Below are 17,566 nucleotides of genomic sequence, written 5' to 3' on the forward strand. Positions count from 1 at the left end.
ATGTTCTGATCGTCTCTGCTACTCAAGCGATCGCAAACATTAGATGTTCATGATAAAAAAATATACAAACACATACTGTACAAGATCATACAAAAAAACATTGATTGATATTATGATCAGACTGTGTAAATTTACAAACAGACTCAGATATATTGTACAGTACACTGCATGTGCACGCACGCACGCACGCACGCACACACACACACACACACACACACACACACACACACACACACAACACTTATTATTATCCTATCCTCATCATTCACATATTCCAAAGCCGTCTGGTCTTAAAGATATTCAGAAGAGAGGGCCTGCTAGCATCTGTTTTCTGCTCTCTGAATTGCATCTCTCTCTCTCTCTCTCTCACACACACACACACACACACACACACCGCCTGTGCTTTTTTGCTCTGGTGCCAATTTTAGCCGATGCATTTGGCCAAACAGTCCTGTTCCATATGCATGAGGGTAAAATGCTCTACACTCAATAATGCCCCTGTCTTTCTATCACTCTCCTCCGCCTGTCCTAAAACCTGTCCGCTTGTCTCTATGTCCCCACAGTCCGCTTGTCTCCATGTCCCCAAAGTCCCCTGTATATAGTAGTAGTCAAGACACTCAAAATAAGTGACAGCCCATGAAAAATGTGAGTTGAGAGTAGGAAGTTTGAGTTCTTTATCCGGTGTGTCTGCCTTGGGGTATGTACTGTATGGGTTAGGTACAGTATGGGTTTATAAGGACCTGAATCTCTTTATGGCTGTGTGTGTGTGTGTGTGTGTGTGTGTGTGTGTGTGTGTGTGTGTGTGTGTGTGTGTGTGTGTGTGTGTGTGTGTGTGTGTAATCAATAATAATGACTAGGATAGGGAGCAATTGATGGCTCTCTGGGCTCTAACCACACTGCTAAATTCACTTCTCATTCCAATCAAACATAATAGCGATTAGCTTAAAGCATTAGTCATAAGGAAAAAGTGCAATTAATAGTGTTGTCGGACAAGAGAAATGAAAGCCTTCGATCTAATGCCGACTGTCGGCACGTTGATATTGCTCGAGACGAAGAGTATTTTCCTAGTCAGAGCGGATGGGATCACAGTTTTCAAAATATAGATTTCACAAAACTTTGAAGTGCCTTGCTTGATCTTCCTCGAAGCGGTGAAAGGGTGGACGCCGTACGCTTGTGTGTCGCCTCCTTAATGTGACTCTCGCCTGCGACTCTTCAGCAACAACAAAGAACCAACTGTCCTTGGGATCAGAGATGAATACAGTAGAAAACAAAACCGACAAATAAAAAGACTGAAAATAGAGCCGGGACTGAGTCAGAGAGGAAGTGTTTTGTTCTTTTGTTGTTCGTGCGAGAGGCCCTTCCCGCCTGACAGGCAGCCCGTCTGCCTGGTGACTGACGGAGGACAGAGACGAGCTAGCCAGCGCTAACGGCCAGGCTGCTAATGAGCAGCGCGCGCCCCGACGAATGACCGAGAGGGCGAGCGTTTGTTTGCGGGAGAGGGGCAGGTGAGGTGAGACGTGGACGTCCGGCTACGCCGACTGCTAGGCTAATGACAGGCAGCCGCAAATTGGCGACAGCGGTCCATCAGTGGCCGTGACCCCCCCCCCGTCCACACACCCTCCCCTCTCCACCCCTCTCCTCCCCACACTACTGACCTCTCACACCGACCTCACCCCGCCTGGGAGAAATGTCACCAGGCTCGCAACGTCCGTCAAACTGGCATCTGAGACACAGTGTGGCTAAAAGGCCGTGCTCCAATTGGCATGGGATCTTCTGGTCGGCCTGTGTCAGACCGTTGCTGCCTCTCCTCGCTGCTCCACTCACACACACACACACACACACACACACACACACACAAACTTACACACTCTCACAGTCAAACACTTTTTCTTTTTTTCTTTCCCCAGAGGATGGGTCCTCTGTCGTGTATTTCTGCTGGGTTGAGCCTAGAGACGGCAAGAGAACTGCACACACATTCAATTTAGAAAGTCTGGCTACATTCAAAACATGGCTTTAAATCAGTATACTGTACAACAGTATACACAACAAGTATAAAGCTGTATAAAATGGTTTTGAAGCAATTTTATTATGGAGAGACTGGCTTTTTGGGGTAAAATTAAAGGATCCCTTTCACATACAAACATCTACACTCTCTCTCTCTCACTTTCTCTCTCTCTCTTACACACATCTACACACTCACTCACTCTCTCTCTCTCTCTCTCACACACACACACACACACACACACACCTTCTCTCACACACACACTAGACTGTGGGGTCAGTGTTCCGTGACGTCCTGCAGAAGAAGTACATGACAACCCTGACGACCTCTACTCACCTCTGGTCACAACACAAGCGCCTCTCCCTCCCTCTCAATCTCTCTCTCTCTCTCTCTCTCTCTCTCTCCACCCCCTTCCATCTCGTCCTCTCTCTCTCTCCCTCATCTCTTTCTCCATCTCCATTCCCTTTCCTCTCTCTCTCTCTCTCTCTTTCTCCACCCCCTTCCATCTCTTCCTCTCTCTCTCTTCCTCGTCTCTTTCTCCATCTCTATTCTCTTTCCTCTCTCTCTCTCTCTCTCTCTCTCTCTCTCTCCACCCCTTCCATCCCTTCCTCTCTCTCTCTCTCCCTCGTCTCTTTCTCTGTCTCCATTCCCTTTCCTCTCTCTCTCTCTCTCTCTCTCTCTCTCTCTCTGTCTCCACCCCCTTCCATCCCTTCCTCTCTCTCTCTCTCTCTCTCCCTCATCCCTTTCTCTGTCTCCATTCCTTTCCTCTCTCTCTCTCTCTCTCTCTCTGTCTCCACCCCCTTCCATCCCTTCCTCTCTCTCTCTCTCTCTCTCTCCCTCATCCCTTTCTCTGTCTCCATTCCTTTCCTCTCTCTCTCTCTCTCTCTGTCTCCACCCCCTTCCATCCCTTCCTCTCTCTCTCTCTCTCCCTCATCTCTTTCTCCGTCTCCATTCCTTTCCTCCCTCCCTCCCTCTCTATCTTTCAATCTCCCCTTCTCTCTCCATCCCCCTTCTCCTGTCTCACCTATCTTCCTCCCCATCGCTGGTGTGAAACAAAGACTGAGGTTCTCAGAGAGAAGCACATCAGAAGCATCGCAGCAAGCCGCCATATTGGTCTTGACAGGAACAAAGACTCCATCTCTCCTCTGTTTGAGGGCCGTTCTATTGTAAGAGAGATTTAAGCGCGTCTTGTTGAACATCGACCTATCAACTGCACACAGAGAGAGGTCAGGGTAATAGCTAAGAGCTACGGATAGCTGGAGGGGGTCTGTTCACCTCCTTCTCGCGCCTCCTCTCCGCCCTCTGCAGTGCTCTGCCGCTTCTCCGTGATGGCAAGCTGGAGTGCGGGCCTAACGAGCACTTTGTCAGGTTTGTTTTCCTAATTAAGTCAATTAGGGAAATGCAGGGGCAGATGGCGGGATTGGGGAGGGGAAATGATCGCACGTCCTATCGCCTCCCCCTCCGCTAACCCCCGGAGCAAGGCAGGCAGCCTAGCAGCCATGGGTGTGTGTGTGTGTGTGTGTGTGTGTGTGTGAGAGAGAGAAAGAGAGAGAGAGAGAGGGGAGAGCTGAGTCAGAGCTCATCTGAGCTCCATAGGCCTGAGGTGAAGAGACAGAGGTCAAGGGGGGTGGGGGGGGGGTGGGCATGAGGAGTGAGAGGAATTACACTTGTAACCATAAAGGACTTGGGACTAGTAAACTTGCACATACACACACACACACACACACACACACACACACACACACTCGTTCTATAGCATGTGTTGGAATCTGATGTGACGCCTGGTTTTCTTCTCTGCAGAGGGAGACGGCAGTGAGACCAGAGAGAGAGAGAGAGAGTGTGGGTACTGGTGCAGATGAAGCAGCACTCTGATTGGCTCATAACCCCCTGGGTCCCATCATATGCAGTTTTGGGGCGTAGTGTGCGCCCCATGACAGATGGCTCCACAGAACCACCAGGGCAATCAATACTACAAAGGAGGAATTTATGCTGAACGGGGGAAAAGCGCTGAGCTTCATGCCAAGCTCCGAGACAACCAAGCATCATTTGTTCCAGTTTAAAAAGTTGCATGGTGGAGTTGGGAGGAGGCGTGGGAGGTGGGAGGTCCTTGAGCAGGAAAGCAGACTTTAAAAAAGGGATGAAGTGCGATATTACCAACCCTGCCCATGTACCCAGCAAACACGCATCGTCAGGGAGACGTTCAGATAGGTATAGGTACTGCATTTGTAACGCGCTCCCCATCCAGTTGTTACACTGGCCCGGAGCGCCATTCACACACCAATGGCGGCAGCTGCCATGCAAGGCGCTTGCCTGCTCATTGGGAGCAATTTGGGGTTCAGTGTCTTGCCCAAGGACACTTCGACAGGTAGTCAGGAGGAGCCGGGATTCGAACCACCGACCCTACGATCACTGAACGACCCGCTCTACCAACTGAGCTATACCGCCGCCCCGCAGATGTACATTTGCTGGACCCCTCAATATTCAAACGTCTGGCTTGGACCCCTCTAAGACGTCTGTGGACGTGCAGAACGGGTTCAATATCTGAACGTTAAAAAAAAACATTCATTCTGGCTCCTAATTGGATGTCTTTGGACGTCCGAAAAAGACAAAAAAGACATCTAAAAGACATCTTTTAGACGTGTCTTTGCTCAGTGGGTAGGTCAGTCCAACCTTGACTTTCACACAACATGAGTGTATTATATAGTTGTATGATGGACTGCTAATGACCACTGGCTTACACTCTCTATCTCCATCACAGAGTTTCTTTGTCCCTTGAAAATGCCCCTTGAGCACATTGGGGAGCCACACATACACACACGCGCGCGCGCACACACACACCAAACACACACTGGAGAAGCTTGAGAGGTGAGAGATGAGGAGGAGGCTAATGAGGAGAGGCTGGGGAGGAGGAGAAAAGGAGATGAGAGGAGAAGAGGTGGCAAGGAGGAGGAGAAGAGGGAAGAGGCGGAGAGGAGAAGAGAGGCGGGGAAGAGGAGGAGATGTCGGAGTGGAGGAGGAAGAAAGGAGGAGGAGAGGAGAGACAGAGATGAGGAGAGGAGGAGGAGAGGCTGGGGAGAAGGAGGAGAGGAGAGGCAAAGAGTCAGAGGAGGAGAGGAGAGACAGAGAGGAAGAGAGTCAGAGGAGGAGCGGAGAGAGGAGGAGGAGAGGAGAGACAGATGAGGAGAGGAGGAGGAGAGGCTGGAGAGAAGGAGGAGAGGAGACGCAAAGAGTCAGAGGAGGAGAGGAGAGACAGAGAGGAAGAGAGTCAGAGGAGGAGGAAGAGAGGAGGAGGAGAGACTGGAGAGGAGAGGCGGCGAAGAGGAGGAGAAGTCGGAGAGGAGGAGGAAGAGAGGAGGAGACAGAGATGAGGAGAGGAGGAGGAGAGGCTGGAGAGAAGGAGGAGAGGAGAGGCAGAGAGTCAGAGGAGGAGAGGAGAGTCGGAGAGGCGAGCTGCCCCTAGCGAACCCCCAGGGCTTGGTCTGTGAACCCCTATTAGGTTGATGGGACTTGGCAGCTGCTCAGGACTCACTCCCATCCTGCCCGGGCCTCCTTGTGGCACCCTAATTAAGCGCAGACCTGTCCTAATTGAAAGATAATTAGCTGGGGTGCCGTCAATGTGGGGTGACGGGGTGTGGTTGAGTGCGTGGTGGGGATGTGGGTTACTGGTAACTAGCAGAGGTTGGTGGGTGGGTGGGGGGGGGGGGGGGGGTTACAGAGGAGATGTGGGTGTTCAAACCCCCCTCCCTCCCTGAAACATGTTAGGCCAATCTGGCGAAGGTGGGAGGAGTCAACCGTGAAAAACACACAGTAATTGTTCATTCGCAGAACAATGGAAATATACTTTGATCTGACCTGAATCCTCAGTCACCCTGAGGGAAACTTCATTAAGAGACAAACTGGACACGCAGTAGTAGTTCTGGAATCTGTTGTTTTTCTATTCTAGAGCAGAGAGAGGATTCAGTCTGCAGCCCATTGGCTAGCCCCAGTGACCAGCATGTGTTTTCCCAATAAACAGTACTGACAGCTTGACATTTCCCCAGGAAGAGAGTCTGATCCAGGTACTGTATGTTTTATTCATCCTATTGACTGCAGTGCAGGCCGAGACAGAGACGAGCCCAAACTGAGCCAGGTCCAAGAAGAGTGTGTGTGTGTGTGTGTGTGTGTGTGTGTGTGTGTGTGTGTGTGTGTGTGTGTGTGTATGCATACAGTATGCAGTGTATGTATGTATGTATGTATGTATGTATGTATGTATGTATGTTTGTATGTATTGTTTACGTTCACAGTCCAACTCTCAGAAATGGGTCTTTACACACACACACACACACACACACAAAACACACACACACACACACACACACACACATTGTGCTCATCTCTGCGGAGGGAGCTACGGTGCAGTGCTGAGACGGTGGAGGCCTCCGTAGATAAGATAGCATTCTCTAACCTCAACCACTTACTGGCTCAGCGGCCCGACGAGCAGATCGGCCGATAGCAGGTACAAGAGAGCCCAGTCTGATCCTGCTTCTCCCTGCGGCGTCGCACCCAGGGGTCTGACGGGGACGGGGGGGGGCGGCCAGCCCCTCTTCTCGAGTCACGAGAGCCGAGGCCTCCCGAGCCCCCCCCCCATCCTCCCCCACCCGCCAGGACAAAAGGCCGGTCAGCAAGGAGACACTGCCCCCCCCCCTTGTCTCCTGGCCCCGTCAGCCCCCGACGGATGGTGCTCTCTCACCAGGACAGGGTTCGGGGAACTCTGGAGGGGGGGTCACTCACAAACCGCGCGGAGGCTCTGCACGGAAACGCCCGCGGGGCCTCTAGGTCTGTCTGGAACCATCGCGCCGTGTCGGCCGTGAGTAACAGCTACTCGATAAAGGTGTCTGTGTGGAATATGAATGCCGCACGTCTACGTCTGCCGGACAGGAACTCTGTCACGTCCCAGACTCGGTGATGAAGGTGGGCTGGTTGAAGGAAATGCTTAGTCACGCTGGGTCCGCAGAATGCCGCGTCACACTGGCACATTGAGGTAAGGGGTCCTTCCTAGGGGGCATCATTCTCCTTCCTGCCACTCATCTGGACCCACCTTTACCGGGCCTGGCGCCGTTCGGTAAATCTCACCCGTGTCCTTGCTCTGCCCCCAAGTGAACCCAGGCATGTCGGACCCGAATCCATCAATCACTCGGTGCCGACAGTGGGAGGGGGGAGAGAGGGAGAGAGGAGGAGAAGGAGGGAGCTGGCTCTATGGAGGGTTCCTATATATAACCACAGCCCCACTCCCCTCTGTGAAAACAGGCTGTAAAACCCTCGGCCATCGGCTCCTGAGAAGTCACATGACAGCCTCCAGCCTGACTGAGGATCCAGAAGATTTACTGAGGCGGTCATACAAGGACGGAGAGATGAAGAGAGAGGACAGGAGAGGACAGGAGAGGACAGGACAGGACAGGAGAGGACATGAGAGGAAAGGAGAGGACAGGACAGGAGAGCAGAGGAGAGGATGATAGGAATGGAGAGGAGTAGAGAGGAGTAGAGAGGAGAAGAGAGGAAAAGAGAGGAGTAGAGAGGAGAAGAGAGGAGAAGAGAGGAAAAGAGAGGAGTAGAGAGGAGAAGAGAGGAGTAGAGAGGAGTAGAGAGGAGTAGAGAGGAGTAGAGAGGAGAAGAGAGGAGTAGAGAGGAGAAGAGAGGAGTAGAGAGGAGAAGAGAGGAGTAGAGAGGAGTAGAGAGGAGTAGAGAGGAGAAGAGAGGAGTAGAGAGGAGAAGAGAGGAGTAGAGAGGAGAAGAGAGGAGTAGAGAGGAGTAGAGAGGAGAAGAGAGGAGAAGAGAGGAGTAGAGAGGAGAAGAGAGGAGTAGTGAGGAGTAGAGAGGAGGAGAGAGGAGTAGAGAGGAGAAGAGAGGAGTAGAGAGGAGTAGAGAGGAGAAGAGAAGAGTAGAGAGGAGTAGAGAGGAGAAGAGAGGAGTAGAGAGGAGAAGAGAGGAGTAGAGAGGAGAAGAGAGGAGAAGAGAGGAGTAGAGAGGAGTAGAGAGGAGAAGAGAGGAGAAGAGAGGATTAGAGAGGAGTAGAGAGGAGTCGAGAGGAGAAGAGAGGAGTAGAGAGGAGAAGAGAGGAGAAGAGAGGAGTAGAGAGGAGAAGAGAGGAGTAGAGAGGAGAAGAGAGGAGTAGAGAGGAGAAGAGAGGAGAAGAGGATCAGGAATGAGAGGGGAGGAGAGGAGAGACAGGTGGGGCTGTCAGTAGCGCGGTGTCCCGTCCCGTCCTGTCCTGTCCTGTGGTCGGCCAGGATGAAGTGTCCCTGTCACCCCCCCCGGGGCCCCGTCTGATTAATTGGCCGTCCGGCTTCTGTGATGGTGGCCATTTTAACTAAGGCTCCTGGGAACTTCACCCAGCTCACCGCTCGCTCCACCCTACCCCCCAACCCCCCTGCCTCTGCGTCTCCCCGGCTAAAATTAGACCGTTCCCCCTCTCCCTCTTCCGCTTACTCTGTTTCTCGCCGCGACACCGTGGCCGTTACAAACGCCCCTACGTCAGCATCAGCTCCACCTTGCCGGGGGGAGGGGGGGGGAGCTGGCATCTCTTCACAGAGAAGAGCGACGCTTGAGAACAAAGGATCGCGGGCCACATAAACAGCTTGAACCTCAGCGTGCTGTCCTCCACTGTTTACACGTGCGCCCGAGATTGCGTGCCTGTGTGTGTGTGTGTGTGTGTGTGTGTGTGTGTGTGTGTGTGTGTGTGTGTGTGGGGGGGGCCTCTGAGGGCACCTGCAGCTGGCTGAGATGAAGCACCGCTGTCTGAGGTAAACGGCCAGACACAGCGGGGAGACGTCGAGGGGAAACTGCACAGTTGACTTTGGGCCTGTGGAGCCCCTCTGTCATCCCCTCTCCCACTCACTCCTCGGCCGTCTCTCTCTCTCTCTCTCTCTCTCTCTCTCTCTCTCCCTCCCGGCTCTCTCCTTCTCTCTAACTCACTCTGCCCTCACGCCCACTAGAGTTCTCACACAAAGCACATGTGCAGACTTGTGTCAAACACACTTCCATCATATTTAAAGGTGGTTTATATAAATGTGTTTTCCAGAGGTACAGTAGGTAGGTGCCAGTTGGTCGCCCGGAGGGCTTGCGGTGGAGCCAACCAACCAACTAACCAACCAGCCCCCAGCTAGCTAGCCAACGCCCAGCAGGCCAGCGACCAGCCAGCCAGCCAATTAACCAACCAGCCCCCAGCCAGCCAGCGACCAGCCAGCCAATTAACAATCCCCCAGCTAGCTAGCTAGCCAACGCCCAGCAGGACGGCGACCAGCCAGCCAGCCAATTAACCAACCAGCCCCCAGCTAGCCAGCGACCAGCCAGCCAATTAACCAGCCCCCAGCCAGCCAATTAACCAGCCCCCAGCCAGCCAATGACCAGCCAGCCAGCCAATTAACCAGCCCCCAGCCAGCCAATTACCCAGCCCCCAGCCAGGCAATGACCAGCCAGCCAGCCAATTAACCAGCCCCCAGCCAGCCAGTGACCAGCCAGCCAGCCAACTAACCAACCAGCCCCCAGCTAGCCAGCGACCAGCCAGCCAGCCAATTAACCAGCCCCCAGCCAGCCAATTAACAAGCCCCCAGCCAGCCAATGACCAGCCAGCCAGTCAATTAACCAACCAGCCCCCAGGCAGCCAGTGACCAGCCAGCCGACCAGCCAAGGTCAATTGCCTTTCCCCTTTCTCATTCTGTGTTTTATGTACCTTCACACCCAGGGAAAGAGCATGCGCTATTTCTGCTCTGCTGCAAGGTGACTGCTTCCACAGGCTGGCTGGGGTACACAGGAGCTCCACCGTACGGGCTGGGGAGCTGTGACAACGTCCCCCGGTACGCGGTGACACCGAGAGACACAGGGAGCAGAGCCCCCGGGCACACAGGCCGAAGGACACGTCTGTACAGTGCCACAATGGAGCTCTTCACATGCTGGAACAGTGCACACGTTCACGCGCTGCTGCTGCTGCTCTCTCTCTCTCTCTCTCTTTATCACTCCATCTCACCCGATCAGTCTCTCCATCCTTCTCTCCTCCCCTCCATATCTCTAGGTTTCTGTTATCTCCACCCCCGCCCCCCCTTTTTCCCCCCTCTCTCCCAGGTGCCTCGCTCACAGCTGCCACCACCGACTGGAAACTCATTTATTACAGGTCACAAATGCAAGTGGCTCATTTAAAAGGACGCTCCGCCCCCCTACCCCCAGAAGCACAATGAATAATCTACCTGCAGAAGGAGCCACACACATGCCCACTCAGTAGGTGTACGGAGAGGAGAGAGACACACGCAGGGGGGCTGCTTTATCTAAACTGACCGTGATGTAACCAATCGGGGGGGGGGGGGGGGGGGTTATTGTTTTTTTTCATTCTATTTATTCACGCACACACATCGGCAAATCAAGATTAAGCTCGCGTGTGTTCCACCTGTCTTCAAGCAGTCGATATCACTCAAAGCCGCGCTGTAATTACATTGAAAATGCAGATTAGCTATGAATATTTTAAAAGGGGATTACTAAAAGAGGAAAGAGAAAGAAGAAGAAAAAGCACACAGACAAATTAGCCCTTCAGCACAGCCTCGCAAAAAACACAGTCCCTCTCGAGAAGGAGGAGTCGAGCTTTCATGCTTTCATGTAGAAGTTTGCCAGCCTGTTATTATTCCTTTATTTACCCCCACACACACACACACACACACACACACACTAATCACAAAAGGACAGAAAAAGAAAAAAAAGTTGGAATAAAACAAATGACTGAATTGTCAGCCAAACTTCAGAGACAATAACGAGGCGCAGACCCAGAAATTACAGAAGGAACAATTATCTTACTTTAACTCTAAGCAGTGGTGGTAATGAGCGAGTCTTAGCGAAGATTAGCCACATTTCCATTGTCATTCTAATTCTCCCGTGCTTTTGTGGCGCTCACACAAAGCGGAGGGATGAAAGCGTAGGAACGAGTGCAGCACTCGGAGGGGGGAAAGAGAGAAAGACTCCGGAACGCCCGAGCCACGCTGTCAATCACCGCCGGGGGCTCCCCGTTCACCCCTCCGTCCTCCTCCTCCTCTCCTCCTCTCGTCCGTCCTTCTCCTCCTCACCTCCTCCTCTCCTCCTCCTCCTCTCCTCCTCCTCTCCTCCTCTCGTCCGTCCTCCTCCTCCTCTCCTCCTCCGTCCTCCTCCTCCTCTCCTCACTTCCTCTCCTCCTCCTCTCCTCCATCCTCCTCCTCTCCTCCTCCTCCTCTCCTCCTCCGTCCTCCTCTCCTCCTCTCCTCCTCCTCTCCTCCTCCTCGTCCCTCCTCCCTGTCGGTTCAGACCCCTCAAAACACACTTATCAGAAGACCTGCTGCCAAGCCTAACTGCTGCCTGGCTATCTGTGAGGCCTGCCAGAGTGAGGAGTGTGTGGGTGGGTGTGTGCGGGGGGGGGGGCAGGGGGGGGCTGGACGCTCGCATCGTGAGACCGCCACTGACAGAAGAGGAGACGGACAGACGCGCATGGATTTAAGCATCTGTATTGTTCATGCGTGTCTGAATGAGGCTGTGACACGCACTACATGTACGAGACAAAGTGTTGACACTAGAGGACTGGAGGAGGATGAGGAGGGGTGGGGGGGGGGGGCGGGGCAATGAGATTCAACGGCGAGCAGAGCGGCGCCGTGCGGTGGGGCGGAGCAGGCCTGCACGCCTTCCACAGCCTAATTGACAATAGCCTCTACTGTACAAGACGTGGCACCACTTGACTGCGCCTCTCTTCTGTCCGCGTACGCCGGCATGCTTCGTGACAGAACTCGCAAACAGGACGGCCCCCGAGGATTCGTCAGAGTAGCTGGATGTTCTACGTGGGCGGGCCTCCTTCTTAATACGTTAGGCATCCTAATTAAAACCCGGGAAATTGATTCCGCCGCCGACACAGAATTCTCGATCCATCTTGGCACGACGCTGGCTGAAGTGATTTCCATTCTTATATTTCCCGTAAATGATTTTTCGCCAGACATTCCATCTTGTGGTAAACAGGGTTCATTCTACTTCACTCGAGACACAAAAGCACACAATTAAAAGTCCGCACGACACACACACCCACTTGAACCGCTCGTGGTTTACTCGTTCATGTGATAAAGAATTAAAATGAATTGTTAGCCGAATGAAAGGCTGCGAGAATCTCTATTCTGCCTCCACATGCCTTCAAGAACCACAGTGATCTAATTGTCTCATGACTCAATAACAAATACACAATTTGCATTCTTCTGTACGTGTGATGAATTGCATCTGAATAAGCCGGCCGTCGACCACGGTACTAAATCCAAATTCAATTAAGACATCCCCACAGCAGGGACATGTTAATGGATGACAATGACACCGCCACGGCTTATATGCACCCACGGACTATAGCTACTCACATGACATACAGGAAGATGGGGGGATCTAAAGGTCAAATCCGGGATGAACCAGGGCCCATCAACCCTGTTTGAATAGCGTACTATACTATTCTATAGGACGGTTATCGTTCAGGGAACCAAGACAGGCCGTGCGTTAATGTATGTATTGTAAAAGAGATTTTATCTCAATGCTTTTTATCTGGTTAAATAAAGGTTAAATAAAAATAAATGTCGGTTTTTAGTCATCTCTTAGCACAGTTGTTTCTGATACCTCTGTAACGCTGTTGTAATATGGCAGGGGTAGCAGGGGTGGGTGGAGGTCCAGCTGTGGTCAGCTGCTGTTTACCATTGTTGTTGTTGTTTACGATAGTTGTTCCACGGTAGAACAGATGTCGGGGTACTCGATAGAGAACGGGCGCCGCCCCGGTTGAGCGGTCCTGCGTGTGTGTGCGTGTGTGTGTGCGTGTGTATGTGTGTATGTGTGTGCTTGTGGGTGTGTGTACGTGCGTGTGTGTGCGTGTATGTGTGTGTATGTGTGTGTATGTGTGTATGCGTGTGTGAGTGTATGTGTGTGCGTGTGTATGTGTGTGTGTATGTGTGTGCGTGTGTGTATGTGTGTGCGTGTGTGTATGGGCGTGTGTATGTGTGTGCGTGTGTGTATGGGCGTGTGTATGTGTGTGCGTGTGTGTATGGGCGTGTGTATGTGTGCGTGTATGTGTGTATGTATGCGTGTGTGTGCGTGTGTATGTGTGCGTGTATGTGTGTATGTATGCGTGTGTGTGCGTGTGTATGTGTGCGTGTGTGTTTGTATGTGTGTGCATGTGTATGTGTGTGTGTATGTGTGTGCGTGTGCATGTGTATGTGTGTGTGTGTGTGTGCATATGTGTGTATGTGTGTACGTGTGTGTGCATGTGTGTGTATGTATGTACGTGTGTGTGCGTGTGTGTGTGCATGTGTGTGTATGTACAGTACGTGTGTGTGTGTGTGTGCATGTATAACCGTGTGATCCGAGGTAGCGGTTCCCTCCGGTCCTGAACTCGTCAGCGCTCTCCGGTGCGGCGGACGGATCCGGACCGCAGGAGGGCCAGAGAGCAGCGCTCAACTCACCAGCCTCCGCTGGTCTCCGCCTGCTAATGGAGGCCGTGGCCCGGGAATCAAAGCCTGCTATTCTTCCTGCAGAGCGCCAGAGGCGGGGAGGTCAAATCGCCTTTCAGGGACAACAACGGTGGAGGAATGAACAAGAGGTCTTTGTACCGCGGGACTGTGGTGCCGTACAGTATGCCGTGAAGAGAGTAAAAATGGCACCGTTGGCCGTGGCTTTGATTAAACAAACACACACAGCAGAGGGGCGCTCTGAACGACGGGCTTCTGAAACTGGGAAATTGAAATGTCCGTTGTGGACTCGTTGCCGCTCTCCCCAAGCCTGTGTAAATGTGTACTTGCACTGTGAACTCTAGCATGCAAGAGCGTACTGGTAAACAACGTCCCCCACCCGACCAACTCCTACATCATTCATGCGGCAGCTGGTAGCTTGTGGGAATACACCGACTATTAAAGATGTGCTATAGCCTACATTTAAGTAGCCCTGATGAAACAAAAAATGTTGAGGCAGGAATACATCCTCACATTCGACCTTTGACCTTCTTTGAGGGGAATTTGACATCCTGCAAACATAAGCACCTTCCTTCCCCAGCCAGGGTTAGAGTGACCTGTGAGGGGTCCTGGTTTGCTGAGGGACAGCCGGCGGCGAGCATGGCAAAGGTGAACTGCTGAGGTAAGCCTCTCGCTCCACTACAACCAGGGGACGCTGATTGTCACACACGTTACGCACGGAACGTCCTACACACAGTTATACAGACATATTTCCACTGACATCTTCAATGGTTAAAAGGCGCTATTTTCAGGATCGGATGAACGTTTCTCATCCCTCGTCCCTGTCTTCTCACTGCCAGGGATTAATCCACGCTAAACCGATTAACACGCTGATATTTGTCGGCTATTATATTCGTGGGTTATCATCTGGTCTTCCTCCGACCAACATCTCTGGGCACTTCCACACGTCATGCGTTGCGTTCTGATCACCACTAACCCCACATGATAGAAAGTTACATGATACAGTAGACTATCATTCTGTGACAGCCTGACATGATACAAGTATACTTTTAAAAAATACAGTTGGTTTTCATTGGGGTCAAATACCGAACTGTCGAGATAAAAAATGCTCGGACAGCATAATTCAGGGCACGTCGTTAATTGTCATTCGCCTTCAGTGGCATTTATGGAAGATTGTAGCCTACCACGTGAAATGTAGCCCTAGTCTGCAACATTGGATATCACGTTTTCCATAGCTTGAATTCTTGTTTTATTTTTAATTTTAAAGCCTAAGTAATTCCCTGCGCTTTATGAACGCTCAAACCCAGTGAGGTGGATGTATGGTTGCGCGCAGGGCTAGCGCCCATTCACACAGCAGCATAGGCTACATAGCCTATCCAAATGGCCCACAATCCACGGTAATGATGGTTTAAGTCCAGAGTTTGTGAAATACTGGCAGACTTAGTGCCACGCAAAATACCTTCCCACATCGTCGTTGCGTTGGTTTTCATTTCTTTCAATTTGAGAGAGAAATGGCTTAAGCCAAGGTTCTCTATTTTGGGGTAAGTGTGATGTTGTACACTCGGATTCTCTCTTTCTGTATCTCTCTCTCTCTCTGTATGTCTCTCTCTATCTCCCTCTCTCTCGTATCTCTCTTTCTTTCTCTCTCTCTCTCTCTCTCTCTCTCTCTCTCTCTCTCTCTCTCTCTCTCTCTCTCTCTCTCTCTCCGTTTTGTGCCAGCGCGCGTCTTTCTCCGCGGAGTAGCAGATCATATCCTATCCTATAGGCCTACGGTTCAGTACGGATCGTCCACGGTTCACCGCAGTCCGGCCGTGTGGAAGTCCTGTCCGAGCCATGTCGTCACCATGCAATCACCTGTCTCACACTACTGCTACACAACCAGACGACTACCAATGGGAAAACAGACCCAATAAAAGCCAAATCCTAATCCAATAATAACAATAACGTAGGCTAATACGTTAAATATGTTGTTGGGGTTGTCGTCCTAAACATTTATAGGCCTGTTTAATAATCTAGATTGTGTTGGACAATTTGTTACCGCGGCCTATCTGTGATACAAGTAAATGCGATTTCAAATCAAAGTCAACAAAACACGTTTCCAACTGCCGGAATCAATTCGTCCATCCTGAAAACAAACAAACAAGCACACAAAGCCGGGCTGATTAAATGCCCACTCGCTCCCAGAACGGACGGCGTGAGAATAATAAAACGTGAACTAAAGGCTCGACTTCTCTCACTGGTGTCTTCTGTGTCCAAGGGACACGTGTGACGGACGTTCAATGCTCTCTATTCTCTCAGAATGTAACAGTGCTTCTCTGTGCGGGAGAGCTGAGAGATGGTTTATCATTGCAATGACATGATGAAAAGAACGAGTGGACTTTCATGACCACATTACTTTCAATCTCTAAATGACTTAAGTGTAAAGATGAGGGCTTTCGGACAATAGAGATCCCAATCTTACTTCTCCTTCCACGTCTTCTCTCAGACGCGCGTAAAGGCTCCATACTTTACTGCGCAACGTTCCTCGATAGAAGATCATTCCGTGGCCGAAATAAAGAGAACTAGGGAAATAAAACGAACTAACGTGTCGAAGTGGAAGGTGAGTGCGTAATTATAACGAAAACTGACAATTTGATAAGGATAACATAAGCAGAGAGCCGCACTTTGTCACAGTGCGTGCGCGCAGTTGTGACAAGTGTACCAACACCTTACGCACCAGGCAGACTGGCGACCGTCACTCACCTGACTGTGAGCAGCTCTCCCGAAACAATGCCGAAGTCAGGACAAAGACGAAGCAACACAGGACAGATGCTTGCTTCATTTTGAGGATGTCAGTAACTCCTTTGATTCACATGTCCAGAAGCAAAGCTCTATCTGCTAGAAAAAGATGAAACATAAGCTGCAGTCCGTGGGAGACTTCTGCTGCTGGCGTGCTGTAATTAGTCCAACAGTCCTCCTCCGGTTAATGTCTCGCGAATAATTGTAAGATAAGTTCAGAGAAATGCGTATAGTCTCCACGGTGTCCAATGTATGGCCTGTCAAAATAGTCAAGCAATGTCCATGCCATTAGTCTCCGAGTTGGATACGGTATGCAGCGGAGAGTCACATTCCGGAGACACACCCCCCTGTAAGTTGATCTCCTCCTACGATTTTAAGGATTGGTCAAGTGTGCTCCTGATTAACATAAACCCGCCCCCTTATGCCAGATCATTGAATTGTGTTACACCTGTCTGAGTAGCCTATGAAAAAGAATGAAGATGCCTTTTCTGACACATTTTATTGCTGCCCATGACAAACTTCTGAATTAATTCTGATTTAGGCTTACATTTAGAGGTATTTAATTGAGATTTAATTCTGGCACAACTGTGACATTTAGAAGTATATATCAGTCCTCTTTAACGGATGATCCTCATGGACTGCCTAAGAATCTTGCACACACGCACACACATGCGCGCACACATAACATTTAGGCTACCATAGCATGTATTGCACCAACTATTAAATGAATGCATAGTGACTACTGTTCCAAGCATTAATAAGAAAACAGGCTATCAACAATTTCCAACCTGTCTGTCAGATAATATCTGCAATAACTCCTAATAAATGATATCATGAGGTGAATTACATAAAAACACGGTTTACCTTCGACCTCTGTCGTATGTCCTTTATCTCCTTCTCCACTCGTCCTCCATCACTCCCTGAACACTTTGGAAAGGCAAAGTTTGCAATTTTTCACTGAAAGTCAAAGGATCTGTTTTTCTGCTTGAGTGGAGAATGAATAATGCACGTCCTCCCTGTGACTGTAATGCTGACCTTTCACCACAGGGGGGAGTCGCTTCCTTATCTCAGGGGTCAGACAGCCGCCAACAGGAAGGCGGGAGTTGACTCTAACTGCCACCACCAGTTTGACTCTCGGTCTATGACATTGGCATCTTATCATCCAGGCACGCTATTAAATACACCTCACTGTGATGAGCATTTAATATCAATGACAACACCAAGTGACTATAAAATATTCAAATGAGATCCTCATTTTATTAAGGCTTTTATTTTAGGATCAAAACGTCTCAAATGTCTGCGTTTATCCGTTTTA

At 50.8% G+C, this 17,566-nt stretch overlaps 1 protein-coding gene across 1 annotated transcript in view; it reads right to left on the minus strand.

The window, feature by feature from the left end:
* The window catches only part of erbb4b (erb-b2 receptor tyrosine kinase 4b), a gene marked incomplete at both ends in the record, with an annotated part of 174,144 nt that extends 157,850 nt beyond the window's left edge, over nucleotides 1-16,294 (minus strand). Inside the window, one exon of the mRNA XM_084452098.1 lies at nucleotides 16,216-16,294. Coding sequence (XP_084308224.1) covers nucleotides 16,216-16,294 — 79 coding nt within the window. The remainder of the gene's footprint in view (nucleotides 1-16,215) is intronic.
* Nucleotides 16,295-17,566: the final 1,272 nt, after the last annotated feature.

The sequence above is a fragment of the Borostomias antarcticus genome (genome assembly GCF_949987555.1).
Source record: "Borostomias antarcticus genome assembly, chromosome: 17".
Taxonomy (NCBI): Eukaryota; Metazoa; Chordata; class Actinopteri; order Stomiiformes; family Stomiidae; genus Borostomias; species Borostomias antarcticus.